We start from the raw sequence: 12,871 nt of genomic DNA on the forward strand, positions 1-12,871 counted from the left end.
CCTTGCCTTCCTGATTCAGGTTAGCCTGGTCCCAGAACTGATTGTGCTCTTGCCAACTCCAATGCTGTCATTGGCATGACAATTCCATAAGGAGTTGGCAAGAGAGCAGAAAGACTGGCACCCAGGCTAGATTAAGAGTTGTTTCATCATCAATGACCCAAACCTATCGACGATACAAGGAACATGCTTTATTGAGCTGTGCTAATAAAAGCGTGTATATATATATTGACAATAAATTTCACATGCTGTTGTGCAAATGGAATAGACAACAGGTGGAAATTATAGGCAATTAGCAAGACACCCCCAATAAAGGAGTGGTTCTGCAGGTGGGGACCACAGACCACTTCTCAGTTCCTATGCTTCCTGGCTGATGTTTTGGTCACTTTTGAATGCTGGCGGTGCTTTCACTCTAGCGGTAGCATGAGACGGAGTCTACAACCCACACAAGTGGCTCAGGTAGTGCAGCTCATCCAGGATGGCACATCAATGCGAGCTGTGGCAAGAAGGTTTGCTGTGTCTGTGAGCGTAGTGTCCAGAGCATGGAGGCGCTACCAGGAGACAGGCCAGTACATCAGGAGACGTGGAGGAGGCCGTAGGAGGGCAACAACCTAGCAGCAGGACCGCTACCTCCGCCTTTGTGCAAGGAGGAGCAGGAGAAGCACTGCCAGAGCCCTGCAAAATGACTTCCAGCAGGCCACAAATGTGCATGTCTGCTCAAACGGTCAGAAACAGACTCCATGAGGGTGGTATGAGGGCCCGACGTCCACAGGTGGGGGTTGTGCTTACAGCCCAACACCGTGCAGGACGTTTGGCATTTGCCAGAGAACACCAAGATTGGCAAATTCGCCACTGGCGCCCTGTGCTCTTCACAGATGAAAGCAGGTTCACACTGAGCACGTGACAGACGTGACAGAGTCTGGAGACGCCGTGGAGAACGTTCTGTTGCCTGCAACATCCTCCAGCATGACCGGTTTGGCGGTGGGTCAGTCATGGTGTGGGGTGGCATTTCTTTGGGGGGCCGCACAGCCCTCCATGTGCTCGACAGAGGTAGCCTGACTGCCATTAGGTATCAAGATGAGCTCCTCAGACCCCTTGTGAGACCATATGCTGGTGCGGTTGGCCCTGGGTTCCTCCTAATGCAAGACAATACTAGACCTCATGTGGCTGGAGTGTGTCAGCAGTTCTTGCAAGAGGAAGGCATTGATGCTATGGACTGGCCCGCCCGTTCCCCAGACCTTAATCCAATTGAGCACATCTGGGACATCATGTCTCGCTCCATCCACCAATGACACGTTGCACCACAGACTGTCCAGGAGTTGGCGGATGCTTTAGTCCAGGTCTGGGAGGAGATCCCTCAGGAGACCATCTGCCACCTCATCAGGAGCATGCCCAGGCATTGTAGGGAGGTCATACAGGCACGTGGAGGCCACACACACTACTGAGCCTCATTTTGACTTGTTTTAAGGACATTACATCAAAGTTGGATCAGCCTGTAGTGTGGTTTTCCACTTTAATTTTGAGTGTGACTCCAAATCCAGACCTCCATGGGTTGATAAATTGGATTTCCATTGATTATTTTTGTGTGATTTTGTTGTCAGCACATTCAACTATGTAAAGAAAAAAGTATTTAATAAGATTATTTCTTTCATTCAGATCTAGGATGTGTTGTTTAAGTGTTCCCTTTATTTTTTTGAGCAGTATATATATATATATATATATATATATATATATATACATTGGGGGAAAAAAGTATTTAGTCAGCCACCAATTGTGCAAGTTCTCCCACTTAAAAAGATGAGAGAGGCCTGTAATTTTCATCATAGGTACACGTCAACAATGACAGACAAAATGAGAAGAAAAAAAATCCAGAAAATCACATTGTAGGATTTTTAATACATTTATTTGCAAATTATGGTGGAAAATAAGTATTTGGTCAATAACAAAAGTTTATCTCAATACTTTGTTATATACCCTTTGTTGTCAATGACACAGGTCAAACGTTTTCTGTAAGTCTTCACAAGGTTTTCACACACTGTTGCTGGTATTTTGGCCCATTCCTCCATGCAGATCTCCTCTAGAGCAGTGATGTTTTGGGACTGTCGCTGGGCAACACGGACTTTCAACTCCCTCCAAAGATTTTCTATGGGGTTGAGATCTGGAGACTGGCTAGGCCACTTCAGGACCTTGAAATGCTTCTTACGAAGCCACTCCTTTGTTGCCCGGGCGGTGTGTTTGGGATCATTGTCATGCTGAAAGACCCAGCCACGTTTCATCTTCAATGCCCTTGCTGATGGAAGGAGGTTTTCACTCAAAATCTCACGATACATGGCCCCATTCATTCTTTCCTTTACACGGATCAGTCGTCCTCGTCCCTTTGCAGAAAAACAGCCCCAAAGCATGATGTTTCCACCCCCATGCTTCACAGTAGGTATGGTGTTCTTTGGATGCAACTCAGCATTCTTTGTCCTCCAAACACGACGAGTTGAGTTTTTACCAAAAAGTTCTATTTTGGTTTCATCTGACCATATGACATTCTCCCAATCCTCTTCTGGATCATCCAAATGCTCTCTAGCAAACTTCAGATGGGCCTGAAAATGTACTGGCTTAAGCAGGGGGACACGTCTGGCACTGCAGGATTTGAGTCCCTGGTGGCGTAGTGTGTTACTGATGGTAGGCTTCGTTACTTTGGTCCCAGCTCTCTGCAGGTCATTCACTAGGTCCCCCCGTGTGGTTCTGGGATTTTTGCTCACCGTTCTTGTGATCATTTTGACCCCACGGGGTGGGATCTTGCGTGGAGCCCCAGATCGAGGGAGATTATCAGTGGTCTTGTATGTCTTCCATTTCCTAATAATTGCTCCCACAGTTGATTTCTTCAAACCAAGCTGCTTACCTATTGCAGATTCAGTCTTCCCAGCCTGGTACAGGTCTACAATTTTGTTTCTGGTGTCCTTTGACAGCTCTTTGGTCTTGGCCATAGTGGAGTTTGGATTGTGACTGTTTGAGGTTGTGGACAGGTGTCTTTTATACTGATAACAAGTTCAAACAGGTGCCATTAATACAGGTAACGAGTGGAGGATAGAGGAGCCTCTTAAAGAAGAAGTTACAGGTCTGTGAGAGCCAGAAATCTTGCTTGTTTGTAGGTGACCAAATACTTATTTTCCACCATAATTTGCAAATAAATTCATTAAAAATCCTACAATGTGATTTTCTGGAATTTTCTTTCTCATTTTGTCTGTCATAGTTGACGTGTACCTATGATGAAAATTACAGGCCTCTCTCATCTTTTTAAGTGGGAGAACGTGCACAATTGGTGGCTGACTAAATACTTTTTCCCAGAATGTATGTATGTATGTATATATATATATATATATATATATATATATATATACACACACATGTATATATATATACACATATATACACACACACACACACAGTACCAGTCAAACGTTTGTACACACCTACTCATTCAAGGGTTTTTCTTTATTTTGACTATTTTCTACATTGTAGAATAATAGTGAAGACATATAAACTACGAAATAACATATGGAATCATGTAGTAACCAAAAAAGTGTTAAACAACTGAAAGTATATTTTAGATTCTTCAAATTAGCCACCGTTTGCCTTGATGACAGCTTTGCACACTCTTGACATTCTCTCAACCAGCTTCACCTGGAATGCTTTTCCAACAGTTTTGAAGGAGTTGCCACATATGCTGAGCACTTGTTGGCTGCTTTTGCATTTGACCCAATTAGTTGTGTTGTGACAAGGTAGAGGTAGTATACAGAAGACAGCTTTGCACACTCTTGGCATTCTATCAACCAGCTTCATTAGGTAGTCACCTGCAATGCATTTCAATCAACAGGTATACCTTGTTAAAAGTTAATTTGTGGAATTTCTTTCCTTAATGCATTTGAGCCAATAAGTTGTGTTGTGACAAGGTAGGGTTGGTATACAGAAGATAGCCCTGTTTGGCAAAAGACCAAGTCCATATTATGGCAAGAACAGCTGAAATAAGGAAAGAGAAACGACAGTCCATCATTACTTTAAGACATGAAGGTCAGTCAATGCGGATAATTTCAAGAACTTTGAGTGCAATCGCAAAAACCATCAAGCACTATGATGAAACTGGCTCTCAAGGAAGACCCAGAGTTACCTCTGCTGCAGAGGATAAGTTCATTAGAGTTACCAGCCTCAGGTTACACCCCAAATAAATGCTTCACAGAGTTCAAGTAACAGGCACATCTCAACATCAACTGTTCGGAGGAGACTGCGTGAATCAGGCCTTCATGGTAGATTTGCTGTAAAGAAACCACTACTAAAGGACACCAATAATAGGAAGAGACTTGCTTGGGCCAAGAAACATGAGCATGACATTAGATCGGTGGAAATCTGTCCTTTGGTCTGATGAGTCCAAATTTGAGATATTTGGTTCCAACCGCCATGTCTTTGTAAGATGCAAAGTAGGTGAATGGATGATCTCCGCATGTGTGGTTCCCGCCGTGAAGCATGGAGGAGGAGGTGTGATGGTGTTTTGCTGGTGACACTGTCAGTGATTTATTTAGAATTCAAGGCACACTTAACCAGCATGGCTACCACAGCATTCTGCAGCGATATCCCTTCTGGTTTGCGCAATGGGGGACTATAATTTGTTTTTCAACAGAACAATAACCCAAAACACTCCTCCAGGCTGTGTAAGGGCAATTTTACCAAGAAGGAGAGTGATGGAGTGCTGCATCAGATGACCTGGCCTCCACAATCACCCGACCTCAACCCAATTGAGATGGTTTTGGATGAGTTGGACCGCAGAGTGAAGGAAAAGCAGCCAACAAGTGCTCAGCATATGTGGGAACTCCTTGAAGACGGTTGGAAAAACATTCCTCATGAAGCTGGTTGAGAGAATGCCAAGAGTGTGTAAAGCTGTCAAGGAAAAGGGTGTCTACTTTGAATAATGTAACGCTTTTTTGGTCACTACATGATTCCATATGTGTTATTTCATAGTTTGGATGTCTTCACTACTATTCTACAATGTAGAAAATAGCAAAAATTATGAAAAACCCTTGAATTAATAGGAGCGTCCAAACTTTTGACTGGTACTGTATATACAAACAAAAGTATGTGGACACCCCTTCAAATGAGTGGATTTGGCTATTTCAGCCACACATTTTGCTGACAGGTGTATAAAATCGAGCACACAGCCATGCATTCTCCATAGAAAAACATTGTAGAGCTCAGTGACTATCAACATAGCACCGTTATAGAATGCCACCTTTCGAACATGTCAGTTTGCTCAAATTTCTGCCCTGCTAGAGCTGCCCCAGTCAACAATAAATGCTGTTATTGTGAAGTGGAAACGTCTAGGAGCAACAACGGCTCAGCCGCAAAGTGGTAGGCCACACAAGTTCATAGAACGGGACTGCCGAGTGCTGAAGTGCGTAGCACGTAAAAATAGTCTGTCCTCGGTTCCAAACTGCCTCTGGAAGCAGTCAGCACAAGAACTGTTCGTCGGGAGCATCATGAAATGGGTTTCCATGGTAGAACAGCCGCACACAAGCCACTGTCAAGCGTCGGCTGGAGTGGTGTAAAGCTCGCCGCCATTGGGCTCTGGAGCAGTGGAAAAGCGTTCTCTGAAGTGATGAATCACGCTTCACCATCTGGCAGTCTGACGGACAAATCTGGGTTTGGAGGATGCCAGGAGAACACTACCGGCCCCAATGCATAGTGCCAACTGTAAAGTTGGGTGGAGGAGGAATAATGGTCTGGGGCTGTTTTTCATGGTTTGGGCTAGGCCCATTAGTTCCATTGAAGGGAAATCTTAACACTACAGCAAATAGATATTATTTTTTATCCATGAAAGGCAGGTGACACGGTCAAATACTGCAAACTTAGGTGACTGAAGAGTCACTGAGGTACCTCATGTTGCATTATTGTCTTTTTAATTCATTTTAGCTTATATTTCCAGGCCTAAATTTACTAAGTGCTGTGCGTAATCTCGCTAAACACCTTAGAGTAACATAGAATTATCAGCCTGTCACGACTTCCGCCGAAGTCGGTCCCTCTCCTTGTTCGGGCGGCATTTAGCGGTCGACGTCACCGGCCTTCTAGCCATCGCCGATCCACTTTTCATTTTCCATTTGTTTTGTTTTTGTCTTACACACCTGGTTTCAATCCCCCAATTACTTGTTCATTATTTAACCCTCTGTTCCCCATGTTTGTTTGTGAGTGATTGTTTATTGTATTGCGGTCCGTATTTGTGGCCTTGGTATTATTGATGTGTATTGTATTATTTATTGAGTAAAATTGCGACATTACTCATATCTGCTGTCCAGCGCCTGACTCTTCTACATCAGCTACACACAGACACATTAAACAGCCATGTCAATGCATTGATTTGAAGGGTAAAAAGGCCTTTTGGCCCTACTTTTAATCAGGCTAATTATCTCCATTACATTAACAGCTTTTAACCTAAGTAGGTTGATCCTCATAAAACAGATGTCTAGTGTACATCTAGTGACTGCATATAACAAAGATGAGTTGCGACTGTTTCGTCAGTCTTTGAAAATGCAAGATTCTAGAAGAAAATTCTGTATATCTAAAGAGTGGGGGCGGTTTCACATGCTTTATCAAACATCTCATCTCCTTCAGAGGAATGTAAGTTCTCTCTTGTAGCAGTGGGTGGGCTGCTGTGAAAATTCTGCGCTGTGGTGGAAAATCAAGTGTTATCTCTCTTTCTCTCTCTCTGTTAAATTACCTCTCCTTCTTCAGTAACTCCTGGCTAATGACGACCAGCTGTCCCGATGCATCATGGGACTTCTTGGTCACGGACTCAAGGTCGGCCTCCAGGCGCATCTTCTCCTTGACCAGGGTGTCAGCCTTCTTCTCACCTGAGCGAACTTTGCCCTCCAAGGCTGGTGGACCAAGACAGGTTGGAGAAGGATTTAGAGTTAAATGTTAAGTTTGAACCAAACAGTGCTGCAGTGTCGGAGCTTTGGATATGTATATTCAGTTGCCAGTCAGTGACAATTTTTATACAAGTTTCATAATTCAGGGATTACATTTTTTTCCATGCAATATGTTTGAGTGAACATTCAATCTCAGGCAACCAAATACTTACTGTACATGTAGTTGACAAATACGACACATTCACTCTTTATCAAGACATTCATAGAGTGCAAAATATCATAAATAGAAAAGAGATTACATACGCACAGAGCAGGTGCTGTATATCAAACAATGTTAAAGGGATACTTTGGGATGAACTTGCAGATAACATTTTCATGTCTCTGTGTCCAGTATGAAGGAAGTTGGAGGTAGTTTCGCGAGCCAATGCTAACTAGCGTTAGCACAATTACTGGAAGTCTGAGTATCTTGTGCATTGCCAAAATCCCACGGTATTCCTTTAACTAAAACTGCATTCAATGCTCCCATGGGAATTTATTTGACAACGTTTGGACCACTCAAATCTTCATCAGTTGTAGCAGCATAATTTACCAGTTATCTGTGATTTGAGGGCATCAAACTGTGACGTGAGAGTGGAGAACTCTTTTTCTCTTTTGGTCAGGTTCTCCATAGTTTCTGAAAGAAACGTGAAACCACCGTTGGTCAAAAACCTTGGAATCTAACTATGCAATGTCCTCAAAGTACAATCAAAAGCCTACAGAGGTCTGACATTTGAAATACTTTACTATAACACGTTTGTTTTAAGGGTCTTTAAAACCATTCTAATTTACATAAAAATATGTGTACAGTAACAACACAACTTAATTAACTAGGTTAACATTTACGATACCTTCAACATTCTGTTTTAGCTTAATCTTCTCCTCTGAGATGTCATTATTTTCTATAACCTGAGTGGGAGACAGAATGGAGAGTTAAAAAGCAAATCCATGACAACTCCGTGCTTCATTTGTTTATTGAGGGCAAAGATGTGGAAACACACAAGGAAGTAGAAATGCATGGATATCATGTGGAAGTGATATTATTTACTAGTGTAAAGAGTGTTTCTAGAAAGTGCTCTCTAATACTGACTGTGAAAAGTGCTCTCTAATACTGACTGTGAAAAGTAGCTAGCATTAGATCACATGAATAGGGGCTTTAGTTCCACTCTAAACGCAACCTTAGTTAATTTTATAGTTGAGTCAAAGGACTCTAATCTCATATGGACCACAGCATAGCATCTACAACTAATGCTACCACAGCTATTCCCTGGAGGACTCACGTTGGCATCTTGTGGCATGTGGTGGTCATCCTGCACCGCCTGCAGTCGGTTCTCAGTCACCCTCAGCTTTTCCTCCAGGCTGTGGAGCTCGGCCCTACTCTGGGCCTCAGCTTTCTGCAGGGCCTCATAGTCCACCATCTTCTTCTCAGCCAGCTCAAGGCGCTCCCGGAGCTCATCCTGGGCCCCGTCCTTCTCTCCCTGCAGCCTCTCCACCTCGCCTACCCGCAGCTGGGCCTTCTGGAGCTCCTCCCGGGCATCTCTCAGCTCCAGGGTCAGCTGGTTGCTCCTGGCTTCCGTCTGGGCCTGGTTCTTCCCATTCTGGCTGCTCTCGCCCAGCTGATCCTTGGCGTCCTGCAGGCGGGAGCGCAGATCCTCACGCTCCTTGGCCAGCACAGCCGCCTCAATCTCGTGCCTGGCCTTGAGGTTCTCCAGCTCCAACTGGTGCTCCATGCGCAGACTTTCCAGGGTGGTCCTCAGCTCCTGAGGGTCCTGCTCTTGGCCCTCAGCCGAGCTGTTCTGGCTGGATAGCGAGGTCTTCAGGTCCTCCAAAGAGCGCTGGTGGTCGTTGACCAGGGTGTCCAGCCTGACCTTGAGGAGAGGAGGGGATACACGATTATTAATACTAAAAGACACACCCATGCACACACACAGAGTAAAAGAGAGAAAAGGAGAGTGAGAGAGGCCAAATTGTTGGTGTGAGGAAGATTTTAATATAAAAATAAAAGAGAACAGTGCCTCTCACCTTCCAGTTGTCCATCATCTCCATATTCTCTGTAGTGGCCTGCTGGACTCTCTGCTTCAAATCGATGATCTCCTGGCTCTGTTTGTCCACCGTGGCTTTTAGTCTGTTTGTCTCCTCCTGGCCCGCCGCCACTGCCGCCTCGTACTTCTCCCTCAGCTGGCTGCTCTCCTTGTGGTGTTCCCGACCCGCTGTCAAAAGCTGCTCCCGGAGCAGGAAGGTCTCCGACTGGGCCACCAGCCCCTGGATGGTGTACCCGTCCTCGGCCGTGTTGGGGTGAGAGTCTGGGTCCCTGAGCTGGACCTGGAGCTCCTCGATCTCGGCCTGCCGCAGGGCCAGCTCCTCCTCCAGCTGCATTACGTGGCTCTTCTCCTCAACTGTGCTTTGCTGTGGAGGGAGAGAGAGAGAGAGCACTTCATTGCCGTAACGTGGTTTGTCATTAACGAAACCGACAGGGGTGTCTTTCCCGTAGCGTGGTGATGTCATTCCAGGATGACATCATTCAAGCATAAATCGTTTCGATAAAATGCTTGACTAGAGCATGCATGCCAAAGGAAAAGAGGCATATTGAGAATCATATGAGCGTACAAGCTGGGCCTGTAGAATACAGATGAAATTCCTTGGTTTGAGGAAATCCTTTGTTCGCAGATGTAAAAAAACAAGTAGAGCTTTTAAATCAGCAAGTGCAGTGCAACATATGAGATGAAGTTTGTAAGGAAAATGAAAGGGAAAGCAAGCCATTCTCTGCAGGTGTCTCACTCTAGAAGCCAGGCAGAAGCACAAAGCCCATAGCAAACCCCAGACATAACACTACACATAGATAGGCAATCACTAGGAGCACACATAGTAATTAAAGTGTGACATTTACAAACATCCAATTAAAATGACTGAACTCCATGTTTGACCAAGCAGACCTGATGGCAAGCAATGCATAGTATGTTAATGTGGCCATTGAGAGAAACGCAACTCTACAGTTGATCGGTTTCTAGGAAAACGAGTTAACAGAAAGTTCCCTAATAGCATTCAGACAATAATTAAGTCCAAGAAAAATGCAAGATTGACTGTGTAAGATCCACGTGGTCAACAATAGACAATTGAGAATCAAACAGTTTAGATAGCTTAGCAGATAAGCAGAGCCGAACGAAACGACGAGTCCATTTTGTTTCACCTTGGTTCTTTTATCCAACCTCAAGGGTGCCGCATCAAGTCTGCGCCTTCCCTGTAGGTATAAGCAGTATTTGTAGCTCTATATAACATTCACGACCCAACTGTGCTGTCTTAGCCTTGTGTCTCACCACAAAACGATTGTATAGTTATACACTCAGTGGCCAGTTTATTAGGTACACCCATTTATACTGAACAAAAATATAAACGCAACATGTAAAGTGTTGATCCCATGTTTCAAGAGCTGAGCCTCCAGCGGGGGTTCCCAGTCCGGAGCTTCCGGCGACAATCCAGGGTCCGGAGCCTCCAGCGACGATCCACGGTCCGGTTCCACGAAAGTGGGGGGAGCCCCAAGCGGAGAGGGATCGGCGTCCCGCACCAGAGATGCCCACCCGGACCCTCCTCTATGGGTTCAGGTTTGCGGCCGGAGTCCGCACCTTGGGGGGGGTGTACTGTCACGCCCTGACCTTCGAGATCTTATTTATTCTCTATGTTTGGTTAGGTCAGGGTGTGACTCGGGTGGGAATATCTATGTTTTCTATTTCTTTGTTTTTGAGCGAGTGTGGTTCCCAATCAGAGGCAGCTGTCTATCGTTGTCTCTGATTGGGAATCATACTTAGGCAGCCTGTTTTCCACCTGAGTTTTGTGGGAGGTTATTTTCTGTTTAGCTTATGTGCCTGACGGAACTGTGCGTTTTCGTTTTTCCCTTTTGTTATTTTGTTTGACTGTTTCATGAAAATAAATAATCGTGTTCACTTACCACGCTACGGTCCACTTCTTCAACTACAAACGACGAGAGTTACAGTTTTGTCACACAACACAATGCCACAGATGTCTCAAGTTTTACAGGAGGATGTAATTGGCATTCTGACTGCAGGAATATCCACCAGAGCTGTTGCCAGAGAATTGAATGTTAATTTCTTTACCATAAGCCACCTCCGTCATTTTAGAGAATTTGTCAGTAAATCAATTTTGGCAGGCCTCATAACCGCAGACCATGTGTAACCACGCAAGCCCAGTACCTCCACATTCGGCTTCTTCATCTGCAGGATCATCTGAGACGAGCCACCCGGACAGCTGATGAAACACAGGAGTATTTCTGTCTGTAATAAATCCCTTTTGGGAAAAACTAATTCTGATTGGCTGGCCTGGCTCCCCAGTGGGTGGGTCTAAGCCCTCCCAGGCCCACCCATAGCTGCACCCCTGCCCAGTAATGTGAAATCCATAGATTAGGGCCTAATAAATGTATTTAAATTTACTGATTTCCTTAAATTAAATAGTTGAAGTTGTTGCATGTTGCATTTATATTTTTGTTCAGTATAGTACTGGGTCGGACCCTTTGCCTCCAGAACAGCCAGAATCCTTTGGGGCATGGAAACGTTGCTCAATTGGTATCTAGGGACCTTACGTGTGCCAGGAAAACATTCCCCACACCATTGCACCACTGCCACCAGTCTGTACTGTTGAAATCAGGCATGATGGGGCCATGGACTGCTGCTTACGCAAAATTCTGACTCTGCCATCAGCATGACGAACCGGGATTCGTCGGACCAGGCAGTGTTTTTCCACTCCTCAATTGTCCAGTGTTGGTGATCACGTGCCCACTGGAGCCACTTCTTTTTATTTTAGGCTGATAGGAGTGGAACCCGGTGTGGTCGTCTGCTGCAATAGCCCATTCGTGACAAGGATCAACAAGTTGTGCATTCCGAGATGCCACTCTACACACCGCTGTTGTACTCTGACGTTATTTGCCTGTTTGTGGCTCACCTGTTAGTTTACATGATTCTTGCCATTCTCCTTCGACCTTTCATCAACAAGCTGTTTTCACCCACAGGAGTGTCGTTGACTGGATGTTTTTTTGTTTGTTGCACCATTCTCGGTAAACCCTAGACAGTGTTGTGCGTTTTTAAGGCCGGACGTTTCTGAGATGTTGGAACCGGCGTGCCTGGCATCGACGATCATACCACGCCCAAAGTCGCTTAGGTCACTCCTTTTGCCCATTCTAACATTCAACGAACAGTAACTGAATGCCTCAATGCCTGTCTGCTTGATTTATATAGCAAGCCACGGCCATGTGACTCACTGTAGGAGCGAACCATTTTCATGAACAGGGTAGTGTACCTAATAAACTGGCCCCTGTGTATATATTACTATATAACTGTATAAGACAACATTTTGGTCCTCAGCAGAACTTCAATGGAAGTGTGACATTTGTGCTAATTCTAACACAAAATTATGACCTCAACAGTGGAAACAAAGCTGACTACAGCTGACAACCGCTCCAGCAGTGCACCCTGAGAAATCTAACAAGATTTTGCGAGTGAGCAGCAAAAGGAATGAGGAAAAAGTGATCGCTGCAGATGAGAGTTGAAAACTCGAGACTACATCCAGGGCCGAGTGAGTGGTCTCCAACACTCTGACACTACAGCTAATGGGAAACCGAGTAGGAGTGGGGCTGAGAGCCAAGCGAGATTAGATAGAGGCTGTGTCTCAGGCACCCTATTTCCTTATAGAGTGCACTGCTTTTGAACAGGGCTCATATGGCTCTGGTCAAAAGTAGTGCACAATAGGAAATAGGGTGCCATTTGAGACGCAGCCAGAGAGAGATGGAGTGGTTTTCCCATTACGATGACTCACACTTTGATAGCAGAAAAATGTGAACATAATTTGTGCAATAGAGACCATGAGGACAATTCAATTAGGGGGATTTACCAGAGTTGACTAATACAGATCTAGTATTCCACAATTTA

The 12,871-nt window shown here is 44.9% G+C and overlaps 1 protein-coding gene across 6 annotated transcripts in view; it reads right to left on the reverse strand.

Moving 5' to 3' along the window:
* The window catches only part of clip2 (CAP-GLY domain containing linker protein 2), an 84,375-nt gene that overhangs the window by 7,959 nt on the left and 63,545 nt on the right, over window positions 1-12,871 (reverse strand). For 3 of the 6 annotated variants that reach the window (XM_014197855.2, XM_014197854.2, XM_014197858.2), the window contains 6 exons: window positions 10,126-10,176; window positions 8,961-9,344; window positions 8,219-8,806; window positions 7,790-7,847; window positions 7,492-7,575; window positions 6,752-6,908 (listed from right to left, as the gene is read on the reverse strand). In XM_014197855.2, coding sequence (XP_014053330.2) covers window positions 6,752-6,908; window positions 7,492-7,575; window positions 7,790-7,847; window positions 8,219-8,806; window positions 8,961-9,344; window positions 10,126-10,176 — 1,322 coding nt within the window. The remainder of the gene's footprint in view (window positions 1-6,751; window positions 6,909-7,491; window positions 7,576-7,789; window positions 7,848-8,218; window positions 8,807-8,960; window positions 9,345-10,125; window positions 10,177-12,871) is intronic. The other 3 variants (XM_014197857.2, XM_014197856.2, XM_014197859.2) reach the window with 1 other exon arrangement.

This window comes from Salmo salar, chromosome ssa04 (genome assembly GCF_905237065.1).
Source record: "Salmo salar chromosome ssa04, Ssal_v3.1, whole genome shotgun sequence".
NCBI lineage: Eukaryota > Metazoa > Chordata > Actinopteri > Salmoniformes > Salmonidae > Salmo > Salmo salar.